At 40.3% G+C, this 24,283-nt stretch overlaps 1 protein-coding gene across 2 annotated transcripts in view; it reads right to left on the bottom strand.

Annotated features, from left to right (window-relative positions):
* CD109 (CD109 molecule) overlaps positions 1 to 24,283 on the bottom strand; it is a 135,846-nt gene that overhangs the window by 110,880 nt on the left and 683 nt on the right. For both annotated transcript variants that reach the window (XM_066359017.1, XM_066359018.1), the window contains exons 2-3: positions 23,487 to 23,659; positions 2,518 to 2,546 (exon numbers count right to left, since the gene is read on the bottom strand). In XM_066359017.1, coding sequence (XP_066215114.1) covers positions 2,518 to 2,546; positions 23,487 to 23,659 — 202 coding nt within the window. The remainder of the gene's footprint in view (positions 1 to 2,517; positions 2,547 to 23,486; positions 23,660 to 24,283) is intronic.

A 24,283-nucleotide genomic window follows, 5' to 3' on the forward strand; every position in this document is an offset into this window, starting at 1 on the left:
CTTAAAAAATAATTTAAAATATTGCATTTACAAACATCAGAACACAAGTGCCCTTTGAAAGTTGGGTCTATTTCAATCGAAAATTCATAAAAATGCAGAACCTTCTATTTTTGCCTAGTGTTAACAAATTTTCCAGACACTTTATGACTAAGTCTTTAAAATTTTTCTACTAGAAAGGAATAAGTGCTAAATATAATCTCTAGTAGAGCTGTAAATAAATAATTGCTATAGCTACAGATAATAAAAATAACAATATTAAAGACATATATAGGACGTTAGACTTAAAAGAATAATAGTAGCCAAATTTCCAGCTAATGATAGCTCAGACAAGTACAGTTTCTATGAGCATTACTGGAGTAAGTCTAAGTGCTCTTATCCCATCTACATGCCTTCTCTTTTTAGCCTTTCTGCACTTCTGGCCTGTGAAACTGAAGACTTCTTTGAGGAAACCAGATAGTTACTGTGCTTTAAGCTGTGATTCCTCACCTTAAATCCCACCCTTTTCTGCTCTAGGACAATTATATTACACAAAATTTATTTCACTCTTCTCATTGGAATGCTCTCTAAGCAGTATTATCTACACAGGCACTGGTGGCCAGCATCTAATGTTTTAGGTTACATTAATGCAACCTGATGTTTTATTGTCACCAACCTTGGTTACCCTCTCACCGCTTTGCCTGTGATGTCCTTCCCCACTTCCGCTTTATTTAATAATAGAAAAAAAGGATGTGTCTTCAGAAGAAAAACATACTACGAAACGTAACAGCTATGGAATATATATAAATATATCACTTTTATAAGGTACTGTTTGGGAGCACTCTGTTCTCTAGGATCCCCCCAAAATGAATGTGGTTTCTGAATGTGCTTGACAAGTAACTGCAAGTGCTAATGAGGAATCCAGTTCATCAGGTAATGTTGACCCTACATAAGTATGTCATGTGTCAAGGTCAAAGTCATTAGTCTTCTAGTCTCAGAAACATATGCCAAATTGTATCCCTTGGTGCATGCTGTGGTCTACTCTATTGTACATTAATGTGTGATAAAAGTACACACTTCCAAATCAAAGCTATGGGAAGTAGGATTAGTTTGCAAACATTTAATAATCAGGTTTTATGACTCTCTCTCAACAAAGTAATAACCCCCTTTGCACTTCAACACCAAATTTTACAGCACTGTCTCGTCTCATTTCACTCCCGGGTACCCATTAGGGAACAGAGGCAGTGTCTTATCCCCTTTTCCGGGCCAGGACTAGGGGGAGGGGAGTGAGGCACTTGCCTTAGGTACAATATTTAAAGGGGTGCCAAAAAACTCAGTAGTCAAGATAAAGAATAGCCCTGGCCAGTGGCACAATGAATAGAGCATCCTCATGAACTCCAAGGTCGTTGGTTCCATCCCAAGAGCACTGGCTCTACCCCCAAGGTCGCTGGTTCGAGCCCCTGTCAGGACACATATGAAAAACAATCAATGGCTGCACAACTAAGTGGAACAATAAGTCGATGCCTCTCTTTCTCTCTCTCTCATTCTCTCTCTGTTTTTCTCTCTCCCTCTACCAAAATATAAAGATAAAAATAAAACTTTAAAAATAAAATAAACTTATACTAAAAAATAAATAGCATTATTTCATAATTTTAAATAGCTTAAAATATCAAAAATAATGCTAATAAATTATGAACAAAAAATTAAAATTTAAATCAAAGACAGGATCAGTATTACTGATATTTCCTTTTGCTTCAGACCCTAATATGGCTCAGTCCTTTTCCAGGATAAGGAAACTAAGGATGGAATGTTCATTGCACACCCAAGGCTCATTAGGCAGAAGCAGGACCAAGCTAGCCCAGGTTCCTGTACTGTCAGTCTGGGCCAGTTTCCCTCAGTGAACTTCTCTATTTTACAAGAGGATAATCTCTGCTATAAGTCTGAAGGGTCTAATAACCAATCTCCCTGAAGAAGTACTACTTTTTTTATTTTATGCACGCACGTGCACAAGAAAGACAGAGCAAGAGAGGGCCAGACAGACAGGAAGGGAGAAAGACAAAAGGGATCAACATACAGTCACAGCACTCTAGTTGTTCACTGATTGCTTCCTCATATGTGCCTTGACCAGGGGGCTTCAGCTGAGCCAGCAACCCTGGACTTCAAGACAGGGACCTTTTGGGCTCAAGCCAGTGACAAGGGGGTCATATCTATGATCCTACACTCGAACCAGCGACCCTGCAATAAAATCCAGTGACCCCACCCTCAAGCTGGTGAGCCTGTGCTCAAGCCAGATGAGCCCACGCTCAAGCTGGTGACCTCGCGGTTTTGAACGTGAGTCCCAGGTCAATGCTCCATCCACTGCACCACCACCTGGTCAGGCAAGGAATAATATTCTTAAATCTTTTGAAGGTAGAACTGAACGCAATTCAAGCCAAACTTACAAGGAATTTAAATGGATACAAAAACTAATAAAATATTAATTTATTTAGTTCACTGATACAATGTACATTTCTAAAACCAAAATTTTTAATGAATACTTACCGATGGAAGAGTAAGTGTCTCGAAAGAGCCTAAAAGGAAAATGGAGGGGGGGAAAGAGTTATAATTCGAACCTAATGATGTAACACAGAACTCCCAAAACTCCCCTAAGACTTTTGCATATGGAGGGAATCATAAACTTATTTGGTCAAACCAAAAACTTTTATTAATGCCTAGAACAACTGAGAGATTATTACATATCCTTGTGCCAAAGAATTAAGGAAAACTGGGCCAGACTAAAAGGCTATCAGTGAGTGAAACCCCCCCAAAAAAATTAGTAAGTTCTTCTTCTCATTTCCATTATCATTTTTGTTGTCATGGTTGCTGTTGCTCTTGGTGCTGTTTTAAGGTTATCGCCTTTGAACAACACTCTCAGGCAGTGTAAAGATAGAATCTGAGGTTTATCTCTAACATTCTCATACCCTCATGATAAAGGAAGAAGAGGAAGACATTAGTCATGTCAGGAGTGAGGTGGGACTCATAACAGACTCATTAGTGTTAGAGTGATCCAGACTTTTTTTTTTTCATGTCAAGTTTCTAAACATAGGACTACTAATTCAACTTATGGCAATTTCTCATCAGATCCATTTATTTTAAGGGAAATAGTGTTTCATGTTAAAGATAAAAGTATTTATCCAAAGTTCCCACTTAAGTGACATAAATTCAGAAACAGTGCCACTCACTTCCCTCATTCGTTTAAGAAATATGGATTAAGGGTATCACAATAAACAAGACAAACATGGTCCCTCTCCTCCTGCAGGGCACGCGTCTATCCCATGGGAACAGAAAGGCATGCAGCCCAGTACAGAGCAAGGGTTTGAGCAAGTGGCCTCTGCAATCAGACCACATCGGATCTATCCTGAATCAGCCACATACTAACCCCGCCCTTGACCTGGTTATGTGACTCCCCAGGGGCAGTTTTTTCATCCATAAAATGAGGACACTAACAATCATACCAATCTCATAAGGAATTGTTAAGGAATGCCTTTTAAGGAATAAGTATGTCAATGCCTGTAAAGTATATAGAATAATGCCTGGCAAAGGAAACACTTGATAAATGTAAGCCATTATAATGCCAGAAAGTTTGAAAAGTTCTCCACTGGAAATGTCAGTGTGCCCATATAGCAGTGGTCTTCAAATTTTTGTGAAAAAGCATTCAATCAATAAAATATTTAGTACACATTACCAATGTCAACTTATAGTTATAAAGGTATAGAGAGAGAGATATATAGATATATATATAATATGTATACTTTCTCAAAATATTAAATATTAGAAAACCTTAATTTCTTAGTGTTGCTCAATAGAATCGTAGAAATAAAAGTCGGTACGTGTTCTTCCTACCTCCTTATAAATGGACTTACGCACTCCCAGATGTGTGCACATCAACTCTGAAGATCACTGCCCCAATGGGCCTCAATAAAATACAAACATGTTTTCAGGAACAGGAAAGCAATTCAACAAATCCACTAGTGAAGCCATCCAGGCATGGGCTTTAACTTTTTAGGAAGTTTTTGATTGTTATTTTAATTTTCTCACTATTGACCAGTCTCTTTAGATTTTCCAATACTTCATGGTAAAATCTAGGAAGCTTATGTATTTCTAAGATCTTGTCCATTTTGTTCTAGGTTATTTAATTTGGAGGCATATGTTTTCCATTGGATTCTTGTATGACCCTTTGTATTTCTGTGGTATCCACCATAACTTCATCCTTTCATTTCAGATTTTGTTTATTTGAGGCTTTTTTCTTTTTTTTCTTAGTGAGTCTAGCCAGAGGTTTGTCAATTTTATTAATCTTTTCAGAGAACAAGCTCTTTGCTGCATTAATTTTTGTAGTTTTTTTGTTCTCTATTTCATTTAATTCTGCTCTAATTTTTATTAATTCCTTCTTTATGCTGACTTTGGGCTACAGTTGTTCCTTTTTTATTTTATTTTATTTTATTTTATTATTGACTGTATTTGGGGGTGACATCAGTTCACAAAATTCTATAGGTTTCAGGTATACAAGTCTATAATACATCATCCGTATTGTAAGGCATCATGTTGTATTGTGTGTCCACTACCCTAAGTCAAGTCTCCTTCCATCACCATTTATCCTCCCATACACTCTTCTACCTCCCCCTCTTCACTCTGGTAATCACCATACCCTTGTCTGTGTCTGTGACTTGTCTGTTTGGAGTACTTTTGCTTAATCTTTTTACCTTTTTCACCCAGCCTCCCAACCCCCCTCTCCTCTGACAGCTGTCAGCCTGTTCTCTATCTATCAGTCATTAGTTCTTATTTGTAATAAAATAGATATATTTTATACTGAACTGAAGTGAAATTGAGAAGCCTTATGATAATGCAGCAACTAAACTTGGTGAAATATTCAAAAGAAACACAAACAGAGACAATTTACTTGACAAGTTTTGTCTCATAAAAATATTTATCAAAAAGTCAGGCCATGCGAAATATTTGGGTTGAAAAACTTAAAACATTTCAATATGAAAATAATTTGAAGTTTAGAACACTTATCATATGGCAGAATTTTCCCTGATCCCTACGTTATATAAAGCTATGGTAATCAAGAAAGTGTTGTATTGAAGGGAAAACAGACAAATAGATCAATGGAGGAGAATAGAAAGCCCAGAAATACAACACCCTACATAGAGTCAGTTGTTCTTTGACAAAGAAACACAGGCAATACAATAGAGCAAAGACAAATGGTATTGGAGCAACTGGACATCAGCATGCAACAAAAATTAATCTAGATAAAGAATTTATACATCCTTTACAAAATTTAACTCAAAACAAATCATAGACTTAAAGGTAGAATGCAATACTATAAAATTCCATAACATAAGGAAAAGATGTAGATGGTTTTGGGTATGATGATGCCTTTTTATGTACAACACCAAAGACATGATCCATGAAGAAATAACTGATAAGAACTAGACTTCATTACAATTAAAAATGCTCTACAAAAGACAATGTCAAAAGAATAAGAAGAAAAGCCACAGACTTACAGAAAATATTTGCAAAAGACACATCTGATAAAGGATAGTTATCCAAAACATATGAAGTACTATTAAAACTCAACAATAAAGGAAATAACTTGATTACAAAATAGGTCAAAGACCTCAACAGACACCTCACTAAAAAAGATAAAGAGATGTCAAATGAGCATAATAAAAGATGTTCCATATCACAAGGAAATTCAAATTAAAACAATAATTAGGTACCGCTCCATACCTATTATAAGAGCCAAAATCCAAAACAGCAAATGCTGACCAAGATATAGAGCAATAGGAACTCTCACACATTGCTGGTGGGAATGCAAAATGGTACATCCACTTCAGAAGACAGTTTGGCAGTTTCTTAAAAAATTAAACATACTTATACCATACACTCCAGCAATCATGCTCCTTGGTATTTACTCAAAGGAGCTAAAAACTTATATGCACACAAAAACCTGCACACAGCTGTTTATAGGAGCTTAACTGATCATTGCCAAAGCTTGAAGCAACGATATGTCCCTCAGTAGGTGGACAGATAAACTGTGGTACAGCCAGACAACTGAATGTTACACAATGTCAATAAGAAACGAGCTATCGAGCCATTAAAATAAGAAAGTTTAAATGCATATTACTAAATGAAAGAAATCAGTCTGAAAGGGCTACATACTGTATAATTTCAAATAGATGAACTTGTAGAAAAGGCAAAATAATGAAGAGAAGGAGAAGATCAGTGGTTGCCACGGGTGGCGCAGAGAGATGAACAGGCAGAGCACAGAGGATTTTAAGGGCAGTGAAAATACTTTATATATAATAATGATGGCTATATTATTATATATTTGTCCATGCCCATAGAATTTCCAATATCAAGAGTGAATCCTGCCCTGGCTGGTTGGCTCGGTAGTAGAGTGTTGGCCCAGCGTGTGGAAGTCTCGGGTTCAATTCCTGGTCAGAGCACACAGGAGAAGCGCCCATCTGCTTCTCCACCCTTCCCCCTCTTGCTTCTCTTTTCCTCTCCCTCTTCTCCTCCCCTTTTGCAGCCATTGCTCAATTAGAGCAAGTTGGTCCCAGGCGCTGTGAATGGCTCCATGGTCTCTGCCTCAGGCGCAAAAAATTGGCTCCAGTCTCCATGGAGCAGGGGCCCCAGATGGGCAGAGCATCGCCCCCTAGTGGGCTTGCTGGGTGGATCCCAGTCGAGGCACATATGGGAGTCTGTCTCTGCCTCCCCTCCTCTCAACAAAAAAAAAAAAGAAAAGAAAAGTGTATCCTAAGGTAAACCATGGATTTTGGGTGATTATGAGGTTATGATGGGTCAATGTAGGTTCAGCCTTGATAAAATTTTTTTTTTAAAGTACTATTCTGGCGAATGTTAATAATGGCAGAAGCTATACATGTGTGGGGGCAGAGATAATATGGGAAATATGCAAAAAAATAAAATTTTATATATATGACTATATCTATATAAATATATATACAATGATCAGGCAACTTGAACATTCAAATAAATAATGGATTATAACCAAGTGAAGAAACAAGAAGAGTCTAGGAGTTTGTACTGCTATATATTAAACAGATTACTAAATGGGAAAGAAGAAAAAATTCATCTTTACCATAAAATTCCAGCTAATAAATGTAGAAGGAATCATGGAACTAGAAAATGTTGCAATTCATGGTAATAAATGATTCAGCCAATAATCATCAATTTTATCTCCAAGCTGGGTGAGGGAGACTCATGAGAAATAAGAAACCATTGTTGTTCTAAGCCACCAAGTTTTGGAATTGGCTCATTCACAGTAATAAATAACTGGAACACCTTTGATATAGAAAAGGTTAACTAGCAAACCTAAAGCTGCCCAGTCCAGTACAGCAGCCTCTAGCCACAAGTGGGTATGTAGCAACTGAAATACACTGCATGTGTAAAACACACCTCACATTTCTAAGACTTAAAACAACAAAATAGAATGTAAACTATCTCAATAATATTTATAGTGAGTGCACATTGAACTGATAATATTCATGAATTATTGAGTTAAATAAAACATATTATTAAAATTGATTTCATCCAATTTTTTATATTTTTTTAATGTGGTTTCTAGAAAATGTCACATTATATAGGTGGCACCATTGTACTTGGGTTGGACAGTGCTGGTCTGGAGGATGGAAGACTTAAGGGTTTGCTCAGAAGCAATAAAACTACCAACAGCTCTGACTGTGGATAATATTTTTAATTTTGTAAATAGAATAATAATATAGATATTATTTAGAGTGTCCTACAATTATTACATATATTAATTGATTTCATCCTCACCATGATCCTAATAAGTATTATTAACCTTATTATACAAATGAGAACCCTGAGTGACAGAGAGATTAAATGACTCGCCCGGGATCACACAGGAAAGAAGTTAAGGAAGCCAGAATCCTAACACAGACAGCCTGGCTCTTGGGTCCCTCTCTAAGCCACTGCTCTGTACTGCCTCTCAGCATAAGAACAGTAGTTGTACTTTTGTTCTTTCCCCTTACCTTCGATTATTATAAAAGTTCCACAGCCTGGAAAGCCTGATGGTTTATGCTGACATCACCACTCTCTCAGTCACAAAGGTTCAAAATCTTCTTCACCTTGGATTCCTTTCTCCCCCCAACTCTACGTCAGTCATCACCAGAACCTAAGGATTCTGCTTCCATGATGTTTCTTCCAACCCTTAGAATTATACAATAAGCCCTGTGGCAGCAAAACTAATTTTAAAATAACTCGTGTTATACAACCATTTCTGAAAAGGATATATGAAAACCAAAACATTTCCCAACTCTCCTATCAGTTCTTCACACTACACAGTTCTGATGCATTTGAAGTTAATTTCAAGATCTGAGAAATCCCTCTTCAAAGCACAGTAAACCAGTACCCACATCTGTTCCAACTCTGAGGTAGTGAGTCAAGTACAAGAGCTTTTGTAGGGAGTGTCTTGGGATTGGCACCTGGAAGAGGGCAGGGAAGAGAAGGAAACTGGACGAGGGCGAGGGAGAGAGAGAGCTGCAGGTTTCAGAGATGTCCACAGGGGCACTCAGAAGCTGCCACGGCCCTGGAGCGTTGTCCTGAGTTGGCTGGACCTCCACCCAAGGAGGGGTGTCCCTTGGACAAGGCGACTCCCTTTAGCTGACGTAATCCCCAGAGCCCTGGCTCTGAGAGCATTCTGTGGCAACACTCCCAGAGTTTGAAGCAATAAATCTTTCATCCCTGAAGGATCTGGGTGGCACAGCAAAGCATGCACCACAATGTTCCCCATTGGAATAAAATTGAAAAAAGTTAAACTTCAGTGACCTGAACCCCAAGAAATCTGTACCCTCGGTTGTTGAGAGTTAGTTATTTTTCGTTACGTTAGGATAAATCTTCGGGGTTGACTATTTTGTCAGCCTAGTGACTGGAGGAAACAATATGCTTCCCTTCCATCACGGCCCAACACACAGCTTGCCTCTCACCACTGGCCAATGTACAGAGATTAAGTAGGGGGAGGTGGGCTTAATTTATGTTTATCTAAGTGACACCGACCAAGGAAAAAGTAAAAATCAGCTGTGGGTCTACAATCCAAATAAATAGTAGTCTGATGAATTGGAGGGCAAGCATTTTAGCAATTCAAAACCAGCTACCCAGATTTGAAGTACAAGAAATCTCATTTCATTGAACTTTTCTTTTTAATGTAGCTCTTAATAGAGTCAGACCATGGTAGGCAGTTAGACAAGATCAGAGCAAGAACAACAGGCCAGGTACAAAAGGTCACCAGGGTGGAAAGCTTCAGGTGCCTAGCAACCACTAACCTGGGAAAACAAGGACCTCCACCCAGGGTGACCTTTCCTCCGCTATCTATCACTGGTCATGCACGTTAGACCCTGGCCCCTCGGGGTGAAGAAAAAGGAGGCCAGAGAAAACCCTTAAACATTAAGCTCCCAGGACAATGCGGTTATCACCTATATCAGAATACATCTTGGTCTCAGTTGTAGCTCCAGGCCCCGGAAAAAAACAGCAAAACCAGACAAGCAAGGCCAAGGCTGACCTCAGGTCCAGCAGCATCAATTAATGACCTGGTGCCAACCAATCAGTAGAGACCACGACCCTAAAAGGACACAGTTGGAAAACTGATGAATATTCTGTTGAGATCCTCCCTAGGGACCTCCCCTAGAATCTGAAAAGCCCTCAGGAGGGAGGACCCAGCACCCTCTCCTTTCTGGGAGCACAGCCCACACCTCTCTCCCCTCCCTCCTCTCCCCTGCCCCGGGAGGGTTACCTCTACCCTTCTCTCTCCCAAACTCCAAGGGCCCATTCTTTTGCCTCTGTAACTTGTTTCCCAACCCCATTTCTTCTACTTCAGTGACTTTCTGAATAAACTTTCTCTTATAGTTTGAGTCTTGCCTCTGAATTCTTTCCCAGCCAGAACTCAAGTACCAATGTTTCTGAACCAAGGTCCAGTTTGACACCACGGGTCTAACACCTGGCCTTCATTCTCACCGCCACCAACAAAACCTTTGATAGATTTCTCTTATTATTAGCCAGAAATTGGAACAGGGGGCTGACGACATGCCTGAGTCCCATGGCTCTGACACGTGACCATGTCCACTCATAGAGCCAGGAAGGGCAGAGCCAGAAACAGGAGTTGTCCCCAAAAGCCAAAGTGTAGGGGCAGAGAGGCCTACCCACCCCTGATTCTCGCTAGACTCAGGGAGCGACTCCAAGGTGAGTAGGGAGATCCAACTAAAGGCCCACACACTAGTCTCATGTGTCCTTATTGAAAGGTCAACTTTAAGTACCTGAAATTTTTTTCGACTTGCCGTCCCTCTAAATTTACAAATGTAATTTAAAATCCCCTAGGCATTTATTAAGTCTTATTTGGAAGTCCTAACATTCTAGCAATAATTTACACCACGAGAACATAAAATTGAAAGTGCTGTAGTGGGACTGTTGATGAGGAATGGTGATCTCTTTCTCTGCTGTTGCTAGGCTGAGGAAAAAACACACAGTATTTACATGTTGTTAGGAACTCTTCTCTCATTTGGCAAGGCTCCATCAGACAAGAGAAATAATCACCACACCACGAAACCCTGAATGGCACTCTTTTAAATCACTGAGAAAAGATACACTCCGTCAGGTGAAGTACTTCTTAACCTTACTGTACAGAGCTTTGTAAAACACAGATCGCTCTTGTGTATACCCAGAGAAAGTCGGTCTTAAAACCCTTCAGGATGCTTTCTCCTTCCCAACTCCACTAAGACACTCAAAAGAAACCTTGTTTTAAGGCTTCACGCTTGGCACAGGCCTGAGAACTGGCCTTTTGATTTACAAATAGAGTCAAAGCTATTTTTAAATTGTGTAATAAGCACACACAAAAACTAGCCTTTCCTTAACTTTTTAAACATACTCTATAACACCATATGCTGCCTCTTCTGACATCTGTGCTCACAAAATAGCTCTGTAGAGAATCCCTGGAAGGAAGGAGGAGTGTGTAATTGGAAGTCCACTAGGTCCAGAAATATCCACTATGGAAAAAAAAAAAAAGATTTGCTACAGTATATATGTCTGTCTTAGTAATTACTGCCTATCTATTTTTGGTGGCTCACTACTATTCAGTAATATACTGTATAGAAATAAACTTAGGTATATCATTTTTAACCTGAATATTTTGACTTCTTTACCAAGTTATTAAATGTTCTGTCATTATTCAGCAATTTTTTATAGCAATAAGCAAAGTGAAAAATGGGGTTTTCCACCAAAACATTACAATATAATGTTTCTGTTCTACAATTTAATGTCACTTTAAAAGGTAACTCTTTAGTGACCTCAATCTATACAGAAAACTCAAGTATTTTAAGCAAAACAAACAAAAAAAATCTCTAACTTCTTTCTTTCCTGAATCCCTTGTTTACAAACATCTCAATAAATAAGAGTTTCATAAATCATGTTTTGTTCCATTTACACTGCTGAGTGAAAGTTATATCAAACAAAAATCCACTATAAGTAAAATAAATAAAAGGGTACAGTGTAAAACAGACGTTAGGTTTGACAGGTTTGATACAAATGAGAAGCCAGGAGTCGGACAAGGCCCTGGGCTGCCAAATGCATAGGGTATCATGGCAGGGGCAGCAATCTGTGGCCCATGGGCCAAACCTAGCCACGCCTGTTTCTGTACAGTTCGTGAACTAAAGATGATTTTGCATGTTTAAATAGATGGGAAAAATCAAAAGAACCATATTTTGTGACACATAGAAATTATATGAACTCCGAATTCAAATTCCATAAATCCAGTTCCAATGGTCAGCGGGCACTCTCATTTGTTGTTCACCACAAGGGTAAAACTGACGAGCTGCCACAGAGACCAGAAGGCCACCAAAACCTACACTGTTTACCATCTGGTCCTTTCCACCCTTACAAGTATGGTTCTCTTTTCAGGAAGACTTCTCCCTTCTTCAACGGATACAGATTAAGGTGGAAGGCCCACTCAAGTCAGAATCGAACAGCTATCAACAGAGAGAACAGGCCTCATACCACAGGCCTGAGGGAGGCATCAGTACTAATATGTACTACAGGTACTGGGACTTGTGAGGCACAACCTAGCTGACACTCCCAAGTGTTTCTATGTGGCAGGCACTATGATAAATGTTGTAAGGCAATTTACACATTGTAAGTGCACTAAAAAGAAAAAAAAGAGATGGGTAAAATTATTTTCAATAACATAGTTTATTTAACCCAATATATCTAAAATCTAACAACTTAACATGTAATCAATATAAAAATTATTGAATTTTGCTGCATTTTTGGTACTACGTATTCAAAATCCGTGTGTATTTCATACAAACGGCCCACATCTCGGGGTGTACAAGCCACATTTCAAGCGCTTAAAAACTAGGTATGGCTGGTGGCTACCGTACTGGACAGTGCAGTTTTAAAACACCATCTCATTCCATTTTCACAACAATGTTCTGAGATAGGTATTATTATTATTATTACCATTATAGAAATAAAGAAACTGCCCTGGCCAGGTGGCTCAGTGAATAAAGTGTCGTCCTGGAGCACCAACGTCATAGGTTCCATCTCTGGTCAGGGCACATACGAGAAGCAATCAATGACTACACAGCTAAAAGGAACAACTAAGTGGAATGAGTTGATGCTTCTCCCTCCTCTAACTCATCAATGGAAAAATACTTTTTTTAAGAGATTTAAAAGAAACAAACAAACTGAGACTAAATGAGAGGAAGTGACTTGCAAGGCCACAGAGGTAGTAACAGGTAGTGCTAAGGGTCCAATCCCAGTGTGCCCTCAGAGCACCCATTCTGGCCCACTGTGTCTCCCAAACTGGGACAGACTTGGCTATTTCTTCCAAAATATTAGTCCAAACAAAATCTCATAATGTTTCCCTTTCCTTCCACCAGGTTAGTCACTCTGGTGTTAGTATCTGCACACGCCGACTCTTCTGTCTTTTCTCTCTTGTCCATGTTGTTATTACCTCTAGCCCCTATGCAACCCTGTAAGCAGTCATCCCTCTTCCACCCAGCAGGCTCATCCGCAGGCTTCATACCACAGCGCCCATTCCTATGGCCAAGGAAGACACAGCTAATCTACTCTCTAGTCCAAGAAACCCAGGCTTGATCTTGAAACCATCATCAGCACAACACACCACGCAGTCTCTACCATGAACTCAAGTTCTTACAAGAAATGAAACCTGTTTTGCTTCCCTATGTGGAACATAAGGACAAGAACTTTGTGTGGTCACCAAACATTTATGCCACCCAGTATTGTGCCATATACAATTTGGTGCCAAACAAATGTTTAGAACTCTCAAAATGGTAAATGCCCTGTCTTAACTAACTATGATATATTCTTGAGGAGATTTAATAGATATTTCAGTGGAAGATAAATTTATAATACTAAATTATTTTTGCCGGTAAATTCTTTTATTTATTTTTTATTAGTAAGAGAGAGAGAGACAGACAGACAGGAAGGGAAAGAGATGAGAAGCATCAACTCATAGTAACAGCATTTTAGTTGTGCATTAATTACTTGTCATATGTGCCTTGACTAGGAGGCTCCAGCCGAGCCAGTAACTCCTTGCTCAAGCCAGTGACCTTGGGCTCAAGCCAGCAACACTGGTCTCAAAGTCAGCGACCTTTGAGCTCAAACCAGCCAGCAACCATGGGATCATGTCTATGATTCCATGCTCAAGCCAGGGACCCCACGTTCAAGCTGGTGAGTCTGCACTCAAGTTGTAGGAGCCCGTGCTCAAGCCAGCGACCTCGGGGTTTAGAATATGGATCCTCAGTGTCCCAGGTCAATGCTCTATCCACTCCACCACCACCAGACAGACTAAATGTGAATTCTTAACATTGCCCTGCCAAAAGGAAGCTACCAGGTACTCTTTAAAAAACTCCTCCTCATTTATTTCCAAGCTCCTTACCACTCTGGTTTTCAGATTTTAATTCATAAATCATTTCTTGACAACTAAAGACCCACAGACCTGTCCACTACCTCCCTACCTGACTCCCAAATCTTCTATTTCACCCTCACCCTTGCAAGAAAGAAAGTCAAATCATGGAATTTCCTAAGAGAAGTGAAGAGTAGAAGAAACAGAGTGAGACCAGGACCCACTATGACTATTTACTATAACTGTTTCCTTCTCAAGGTCTGTCACTGCATCTTTGCTATCATGGTCATCTTAGCCCAGACTAAGATAATAATGAATTACGATTTCACTTTTTACTCATACTGACAACAATGGAAAGAATAAAATACCTCCACCCCAACCCCTCAAGCTTGAAGTAAGGCATATTACTGAGGGGAAACATAATTTATCACTTAAAACATGCCTTTTGGGATATTATTTTAAGCCAGTTATTTTTAAGAAACAAAAGATTCAGATAGAAACTTCAACCTTCCCCCTAACTACCTACAAAAATTTAGCTAGAGGAACTGCTGCAGGAGGGAGATATAATCACAGGTAACTATATTTTAATATGAACTTAGTGTGATAGGGAGGAACCTAGCAAGGCCCATTTGATCAAAGTCCTCTCTGTCTCGTTGTTAAAGATGGCCCAGCAAACTTTTATTTACCAATCCTTTGCTTTTCTATCAGTATGTGAATTGCCCTCTGCCTTTCGAAGTCCCAAACTACAACCACCACCCCCACACTTCTCCTTAGCTCAAGATGGTGTATGGTATATTAGTCTTCACTGCCCGATTTGGCTGCAGGTCTCATATTCTCATGGAACCCCTGCCTGACCAGGTAGTGGTGCAGTGGATAAAGCGTCAGAGTAGGACGCAGAGGACCCAGGTTCAAAACCCCAAAATCACTGGCTTGAGCACAGGCCCATCTGGTTTGAGCACAGCTCACCAGCTTGAGCCCAAGGTCGCTGGCTTGAGCAAGGGGTCACTCGGTCTGCTGTGGTCCCCCGGTCAAGGTACATATGAGAAGGCAACCAATGAGCAACTAAGGTAATGCAATGACGAATTGATGCTTATCTCTCTCCCTTTCTGTCTGTCCCTATCTGTCCCTCTCTCTAACTTACTCTGTCTCTGTCACACACAAAAATATATATATATTGTCATGGAACCCTCGTATGGAATAAATATGGTATTTTCTTCCATTCTCATGTCAGTTTGATTATTAGTCCAGCCAGAAAAAGTTTTAGAAAAGGAGAAAGGAAAATTATTTTTCCTCTCCTCACTGCCACCATGAACAGCCCCTTTCTCTACTCTCTTCTTTGCCTTTCCCCCATATCAGTACAAGCATCAGCCTTTGCATTCCATTCCAATATCCCACAACCCAGCAGGGACCCAGGTCAGGGCACCAAGGCACACCTCCAATCTGTGCTGCTCTCTCCAATTAGCCACTACTTTTAACATTTATTCCCGCTTCCAATAAAGAGATGACACATCTGTATAATTAGAGGCAGACAGATTAACAATGGCAAAGTTTTCTTAAAACCGTACTTCAATTTTATTCTTCATCTCAAGTTCATACCTCAAAATATATATATTTCTTTCCTTACTCGTTCTCCTCTTTCTTACATCAAAGAAAAGTATACCTTTTAAAGGATAATCTACATCAACTAAATTCCTGATCCTGATCCCACTATCTCTTACCCATAAACTATCTACCCCTCACTTTTACATCAACTTTACCTCTGCACTGTGCCTTTTAACAATCCTCCCTCCTTTCAGTGGTCAAACTTCTGCAAAGAGTGATCTACCCTTCTGATTATATTTTCTCACCACCCATTTATTACTTCAAACTTGGCTTTTCCTCCCCACACTCGACTTAAAACCATTCACTTGAGGATCACCAATGCCCTTTTCTTTGTCCTCATCTTCTCTTCTCTGACCTTCTGGGTCACTTGGCACTATGAAAACATTCATAACTCCTTCTTCCCTTGGTTTCTGAGACATCTCACCATCGCCAGTCTATGCCTGTCTCTGGCTGCCCAAGTCTATCCCTGTCTCTGGCTGCTCACTGTCTACCTATTTCATTGAATTATTTTCCTCCTTCCAAGCTCCTGTCATCAGTCTCATTCTTTCCATAAGTACTGTCTCTCTTGTACCTTTCATGCATTCCCACCAAGACTTCAAATGTCTGCCTCAATGAAAACATGGCTTACAATCTCTCTGTAGCTACAATTTCAAGACTATCTGTTGAACATCTCCATCTCGATGTCTCCTCAAACTTATTCTATCTAAAGCAGAATGTAACATCTTCTCAGAAAACACACACACAAACCTCTATCTTCTCACGACCCCACTTCCAACCATCGGCCCTTTCCTCTGGCACACCGTGCCCTTCTCTAAGATGAGAAATAACTGTTCCCACCAAATGCCAAATATGTCAGCAGAGGTGGGACATTTACCAATGGACATTTGTATAGCTCTGGGTGTAAAAGGTAAAACAGTACCACGCACAGGGTTACACAGAAGAAGCTCTACTTAAAAACCACACTGAATTTGTTATACAAACAAAAATTAAAACACTCCAGCCTTCTGAACTTTTACTATTATATGTTATCCTCCTGAAACTTCTGAACTTCCTCTAATGCCTTCCTTCTTCTAATTCCCTATCCCTCATTCATTCACATTTCACATGCAGCCATAGAGCAAATAATAACAACGGGGAGAAATGTAATTGCAGAGATAACTAGCTTATGCATTGCAAAGCCCCCTTAACAACATAAAGCAGTGATTTTTCTTTCTTTTTTTTTTTTTTTGCATTTTTCTGAAGCTGGAAACAGGGAGAGACAGTCAGACAGACTCCCACATGCGCCCGACCAGGATCCACCCGGCACGCCCACCATGGGGCGACGCTCTGCCCACCAGGGGGCGATGCTCTGCCCATCCTGAGCGTCACCATGTTGCGACCAGAGCCACTCTAGCGCCTGAGGCAGAGGCCACAGAGCCATCCCCAGCGCCCAGGCCATCTTTGCTCCAATGGAGCCTTGGCTGCGGGAGGGGAAGAGAGAGACAGAGAGGAAGGCGCGGCGGAGGGGTGGAGAAGCAAATGGGCGCTTCTCCTGTGTGCCCTGGCCGGGAATCGAACCCAGGTCCTCCGCACGCTAGGCCGACGCTCTACCAGCAGTGATTTTTCAACTGGTGTGCAGCAAGAATTTTTAAAGCATGAAATACCTAACTGTCAAATTAAAATATTACAAAGCCAGGACAACAATAGCTGTCCGGTATGAATGAATCAAAATTATACCTACTTTTTTTTTGTCAGATCAACAAAAAATATATCTTTTTGGTGTGCTCCAGAATTTTAGTAATTAGTTTACGTGTGCCACGAGATGAAAAAGTTTGAAAACCGCTGACACAAAGGATCAAACAGTCACTCTGCCCAAATTCTTAGAATCTGATTTCCATTTCCATCACAGCCCTGTGAGTCACTGGGACAGTGACTCATTCCGTGTTTAGGAGAGAGGCTGCAAATGTTTAACTTGGAGTTTAACGAATCAGTATGCTCACTTTCAACCTCACTCAGTCACTGCTTCATAATCAAACCCAAATCCCTCCACTGCTTAAAATGAACACCCATGCTTAGGGCTGGGGGCTGCCTGAAAGGCAAGCACGGAAGTCGGGGAGGGGCCTCCTCTCTGGGGCATGAATCATCATCGACTTGTAAAGGCATGCTGCTCAGGCTTTCTGGTACTGGATCAAGAAATTCTTTAGGTACTGAAGGGCAGCTGTTCTCATTTTAAGGTGTCTAAGAATCACCTGTGGTGACTGCTTAAAGTTTAGATTCCTAGACCTTACTCATGCCTTAAGGGAGTGGCCACAAATCTGCATTTTTAATAAGTACTACTGGAATTTTGAGAAACACTGCCACGGATTTTAGAAAGATCTGTGTGGCTCCTAGCTCTACCCCCACCCCATGCAGAGCTATTAGTCCATAAAGAGAAACTCCACCTTGAGCTGAAATAAGAAACTTGCACAAATACGCAAGTAAGCATTTAAAACTCCTTAGTTAGCCTTATTTCCTTCTGTATCAAAAAATAATAATCATCAACATTTGTAAATATACCTCAGTCTTGCACACAGCTCTCCAGTTACCTGGAGTAGAATGGAGATAGCACTGGGCTGCAAATTTTGGGACCTGCAATCAGTTTCCACCAAGCGATTTCACCTTGGGCAAATTGCCAAACACCACCCCTGCACCTCCTCATCTGTGAATTAGGTGATTAAATTGGCTTTTATCTATGAGATCCAGTCCAGCTCCAAAATTCTAAGAAGCCCAAAGTAAACTAGGAGAAGAGCTAGCATTGCACCTTGTGATACTTCAGATCCAGACTGTATTTCATTAGATCCAGGTCTAAACTCCCACCAGCAAACGTGAAGATGATTTTAGAAGATGATTGATACAACACTGCATTGATATTCCAAACTAAAGCAAACAAAAACTATTTCACGCTTTTCCAGGCAGTAGAAGACCTTTAAATTCAGAAACAACTTCAAATTCAGGCTTTACCATTTAGTGTGTTAAGTGAGGAAAATTAATTTTTTCTCTTAGCTTCAGTAGAGTGCCGTTTTCATGGAGTTATTGAAATTAAATATTGCAGCCCTGGCCGGTGGTTCAGTGGCTTGAGCATCAGCCCTGTGTGCAGATGTACAGATGTGATCCCTGGTCAGGACACCCAGGAGAAGTGACCATCTGCTTTTCTACCCCTCCCTCTCCTCCTTCTCTCCCTCTTCCTCTCTCTCAGCCCAGTGGCTACATTGGTTAGAAAGTCGGCCTGAAGTGCTAAGGATAGCTCAGTTGATTCAAGCATCGGCCCCAGACAGGGGTTGCCAGGTAGATCCTGGTCGGGGCACATGCAGGAGTCTATCTTCACCCCTCTCACTTAAAAAACAATTAAATATTGTGCAGAAAGTCCCTGGCATTATGGAGAACTCAATAATTAGTACATTAAATCCCTTCTCATTCTCTCCTAGTATTGTTCCCGGTAGGTGATTAATAATTGCCTCTGACATGATTGTTGCAATTCTCTTCTAATCACACCTACCATTTTCTTGAATAATTACTATGTGTTAACTGCTTTACACATTTTGGCTCACTTAATCCTCACAATAACTGAGTAATTGTAAAAAGCAGGAACCACCATTCTTCAGATGATAAAACTGTTGAGATCACAGCTGCCCACAGCCACACAACCACTAATGAAGGGGCAGTCAAGTCGCCTGGCCTCAGGGCCCCAGCACATCCTGAGTCCATGATGGACCTCTATCCTCAGACACCACCTACCTGTTTATATTATACATGTCCCACACAATAGCAAAGACATGTGAATGAAGAGCTCACACCCTTTAAAAATAATTCTCACGCAACTACAAGTTCAGACTGAGCTCTCTGGCAAAGCTGCCTGTGAAAACCTGCCCCGGGAGATCTGCCCACACACCACACTCATTAATCCCCTCTCATAAAACCATGGCGCTGCTTTGATCTACCATCATGAAACAATGGACCAGGAGCTTTGTTTCCATCAGAAAGCCATTCAAACTGAATGCCATCATTTTTTTTCTTTGAAATTTCAGCTAATATCTCAAATTTAAGAACATCTTTACTGGATCAAGATGAAAAATATAGTCAATGTAGAAAACACAGAAAACAATAAATGACCAAGTATAAATTATTTTTAATTTATTTATTTTGAGAGAGAGAGTAAGGAAAGAGAGAAGGAAATATCACTGGTTGATTCTTGTATGTGCCCTGAACGAGAATTGAACCTGCAAACTTCATGTATCAGGACGATGCTCCATACAACTGTGCTACCTAGCCAGAGCCATAAAAACTTTTTTTAATTCTTAAAAAAATAGGAAGTAAACACCCCAAGATTAACTCTCCAAGATTAAATCTTGTTAACTCTCCAAGATTTGGGGGCAAAAGAAAAAGCCAGTGAAGGACACAGACACATTCAGAGAGCATGTCTGACCCCAATGCCTCAATGGGAAGATGAAAGGAGTGTTGGCACGATAAGTAAGTGGTGCTTCCCAACCAGCAGGCACTCACCAGGAGGCGTCCTGCTCTTATAGATGGAAAATAAGATCATGAACATAGTTCTATTCACTATGAAGAAGATGATGGTGAGACCGATAATGATGGTGATGATGATGTGGGTGGCGGTGATAATGTCAAGTACACTTAAATGTCTGAATCTCACCACTAAAGAGGCATTAATACATCTTTCGAAAACTGCATAAAGTTTAGTAGAAACACTTTTTCTAAAGGGCTGATGTTCAAAAAATAATAATTGATCCTCAATAAATGTAGAATACAATAAAAATGAATAAATGAATGATAATGTAATAAAATCTGCCGGCCTCAAGGGAAAGAAGTGCAAACAAAATCTTCCCTGTGTCTTGTCAAACAAATAAATGAACTCTTCCTTCAGGACAAATATGGGGAAAACAGCTGTTAGGCTTGCTCGCTGTTTCCCCAGCTGCAAGCACTTTGCCCAGTTAGTGTGTGAGCACATGGCAGAAAGCCACACATGTCTCTATGAAAAGCTACACAGGTGCTTTCCCTGGCGGGCGATTCTCCCAGATCACCCTCTCACCACTGCAAGGTGTGGTTCCCTGATTGCCTCAGCTGCCACTGCCACCGTGGGGGGGCAGTTTTCCTGATCCCTAACCCTCCACTGTGAAAAGCAGGTTTTCCTTTGTTTATTCGCTTCCTGTCTCTGCAAGCCTCCAGTAAACAGGTATGGCCCCAACACTGTCCAGCTCTGCAGTTCCTCTACCATCTGCCCCAATCCAATGTGGACCTGCGGGGCCTCAGCCACCAGCACTACCACAAGCCATCCTTTTTTGCATTTATTAAGGTACATTCTACAATTCAAATCCTTTAGCTATTACTATTTCTGACACAAATTAAGCTAGAAATGCATTCTAGTCCGGTTATAGTGAAGCACTTTGCTGCCCCAGGAATTGCTAAGAAAACTGTAACTGCTAGAAACAGCCACTCAGAGACAGTCCCCATCCTTACCCAGCTCTGCTAGAAGACGAATCTTTACTAAAGTGGGAAATCTAGAATAAGGGTATGCAAACGTTTAAGAAAAGCCCGAATATTTATCAAAATCATCCAGATCTGCATTACAGTAAAACTGTCGCACATGTAAAGCCAAAATAATGTGTGTGATCTTGGGCACACAACCTTTTCTTCAAGGGCTTCAGAGACAGTGATGAAATAATCAGACCTGAAATGTCCTTATTTGTTTATGTTTATTTGGTTAAGAATAAAAATGAATCCTAAGAAGACCCAGACCGCATTGATTTAAAAGTCCCATTTTATCTAATAGTTACAACTGCAGAAGTCAGATAAAGCAAAAGAGGTGAAAACAAGAAGGGAGAAATGTCTTGATCCTTAAGTCCTCACATTCCAGGAAGCATCTGCGCTGAGAACAATGACCTAAAGCCTCTGATAACTGAATAGCATTCTCCTTTCAAAGAAGGATCATGCTCCCAGCAATGGTCTTTGCAATGAAACTGTGTTATCAACCGTCAGAAACAGCCCCTGCAAGAAGCTCATTTTCTCTTTCTTTTTCAAAGATCAGTTCTGCTCCCAGGATAGTGTTTCCCAACCCAGTCTCAAGCACTTTAGCCTCCTCAGAGGGATGTGACTCTCCTCCTCGAAGAAAAATCTAATAATGTTTAAAACCAAGCCACAGTAACACGCACCCCCAATGTTGGTACTATCTGCAGAAAAAAAGAAAGGAGACTGATAAAGGAAATTGCAGAAAAGATAATGCAGGGGGAAATCTAGAATAAGAGGATGCAAACGTTCAAGAAAAGCCCAAGTATTTATCAAAATCATCCAGATCTGCACTACACTAAAACTGTCGCACATGTAAAGCCAAAATAATAATTCTTATGTATTGTCCGCTGTGAGTTAGTATTTCAGTATTTTCTTTAGCCATTATCATAAAACCAGGATTCACTCATTTTCAGAAATCATGGTTCAATAATGAAAGTAGAGGTCAGCCTCCATATAAAAAGGAAATGATGCTTCGTACATCTTCTTCAGTATCATTACACTATATATTACTTATAATATTAACAGCCGTTGTTTATTGAATGCCTAATAGGTGCTACATACTGATTTAACTTGATGACTGCCCTGGGTATTAAATTTCATTATCCCCATGTTATAGATGAGGAACTGAGGCAGGGGGCAGCTAAGTAACCTGCCCAAGATCAAAGAACTAGTGCTAAGACTCAATTTCGGGTGTTAAGTTGTAATGGGCATTTCCTCTGTCAGAGAAATAAGGCCTCCCTTTCTCCTGACAGTGCTCCTCTGAAAGACAAAGTGGCCTGGTCCCTGCACACATACCTCTTCCTGACTCTTACCTGAAACTTATCCACCCAATCAACTTCCCCTGGAGAAAGAGCTCCAAATGTCAACCAGCTTTGATTTTATCTCATTTCACGTTGGTGTTCATTCCTCCAAGCTGGCAGCGTATAAATATTTATACAATGAACTGCTGTGGAATCCCATTCAGCCTTCCTTTTCTGCCCTACCTAATTTTTTTTTTTTAATATCACTCTTAACATTATAGGAATTTGTGCCTAATTTCTGGCCTCTGACTAAACACGCTTCTGGTTAACAGTGTTTCTAGTTGGGTGGTGGGATTATGAATGATTTTCGTTTATTTTCTTTACTTTCAGTGTTTGTCAGGTTGTAAGCACTGAGCATATATTACTCTTTCAACTAGAAAAAAATACATACAATAAATGTCATTTTGATGAAAAAAAAGTTTTCAGTATTTATCCCATCCCCCCCCCAAAAAAATTATTTTTCCCTTAGTATTGCAAAAGAAGACATTCATTGACCAAATTTAATCCTGGGTTAGGTTAGAACACAAACTTGAAACAAGAGATGTAGGTTATTTTATAAATTGCTCCCACTTTCACATTTTGTTGTTATTGTTACTTTAAAAAATTAGGAAATATTTCATAAAATTTTATTTTTCTCAGTGTTGCTTTTCTTTGCCTTCCGTAGTCCTATTTAATAAAGTACTCTATACCTGATAAATAAGGTTTTGTGTCAGACTGCTAACTACACTTATTTCCTCTTCGAGGTACACATTCACCTACATTTCCCAGCCTCCTTTGCAGCTAAATGTTCTTTGCAGCTAAATGTGGCCACTGAAAGAGAAACAAGAATGACATGAGCCCCTCTAGGTCTACCCATAAAAACCTCCCCCATGAGAAAGTCCATGCTCTTCCCTGCAGACTTGGAAGCTACTTATTGATGACGATGGAGCCACAAAACGGAAGAAAACTAGGTCTTTGACTCACCACTTGGAAGAACACCATTTTGGACTTTACAGGAGTAAGAATTAAAAGTATATTACATAAGCCATTCCAAATCTGGGATTTCTCTGTTGCCCTACCTAACACGCGGCTTTATTAACATATTCTGATTATTACAGCAGAAGGGTAAAACCCTGTGCTGTTTATCTTACCTTTTTCAAAGACTCCTTCTGCTTCCAGGACAGAGCTGTTGTGGTCTCCTGTTATCTTGACTACCTCTGCCTTCACAGTGACCTGTGGGGGGCTGTGTTCCAGGAGCTGCACCCCAATGGTCACATTTCCTCCAGGCCTGATGATCCCTGGGGCTGTCACCAGAAACCTGGGCCTAAAGAGTTCCCAACAAGGGAAAAACAAAGTTTTTTATCCTCATATCTCCATTCTTTTGTGATCCCCAAGTTTTACAGACAGTGAGATGGGCTCCCTAAAGTGAGCCAATTGCAAGTGTTTCAATTAATAAAGCCCTGCTGCTCCCATTAACAACTGCATTGAAATGTCATCGGAACAATCCCCATAAATCAGTTCTAATGCGGTAATTCATGTACCACTGGAGTAGGGCCTGTGTTTCACTTCCAAAAATAACCACGCACAGTACAGGATGAGCCTCAGTGTGGATGGCTTACACTGGGGCATGCACAAGTTACTGGCGATGTGCAAGCCTCTAAACTTCTATTTCACAGATGAGCTCATCCCAGTGTGTTTTTTTTTTCCCCCCTTGGCTTAAACACACACAATGATTTTCCTGTTTCTCATTCAAACCTTTAGGCTTGGGCATTTGCCCAAAAAACAATCATCTAGTCAAATTATTCTAACCAATGCCACTGATTGAAATATACCATCAGACATTGAACTATCCGTGGTGAAATGTCCAGGTGTAGCAGAATATAAAAGTCGCTAAAACAGCTCTTTCTCTGCCCAAGCTAGGGGTTATGGCTCAGCTGCAAAAACCTTC

This window comes from Saccopteryx leptura, chromosome 1 (genome assembly GCF_036850995.1).
Source record: "Saccopteryx leptura isolate mSacLep1 chromosome 1, mSacLep1_pri_phased_curated, whole genome shotgun sequence".
NCBI lineage: Eukaryota > Metazoa > Chordata > Mammalia > Chiroptera > Emballonuridae > Saccopteryx > Saccopteryx leptura.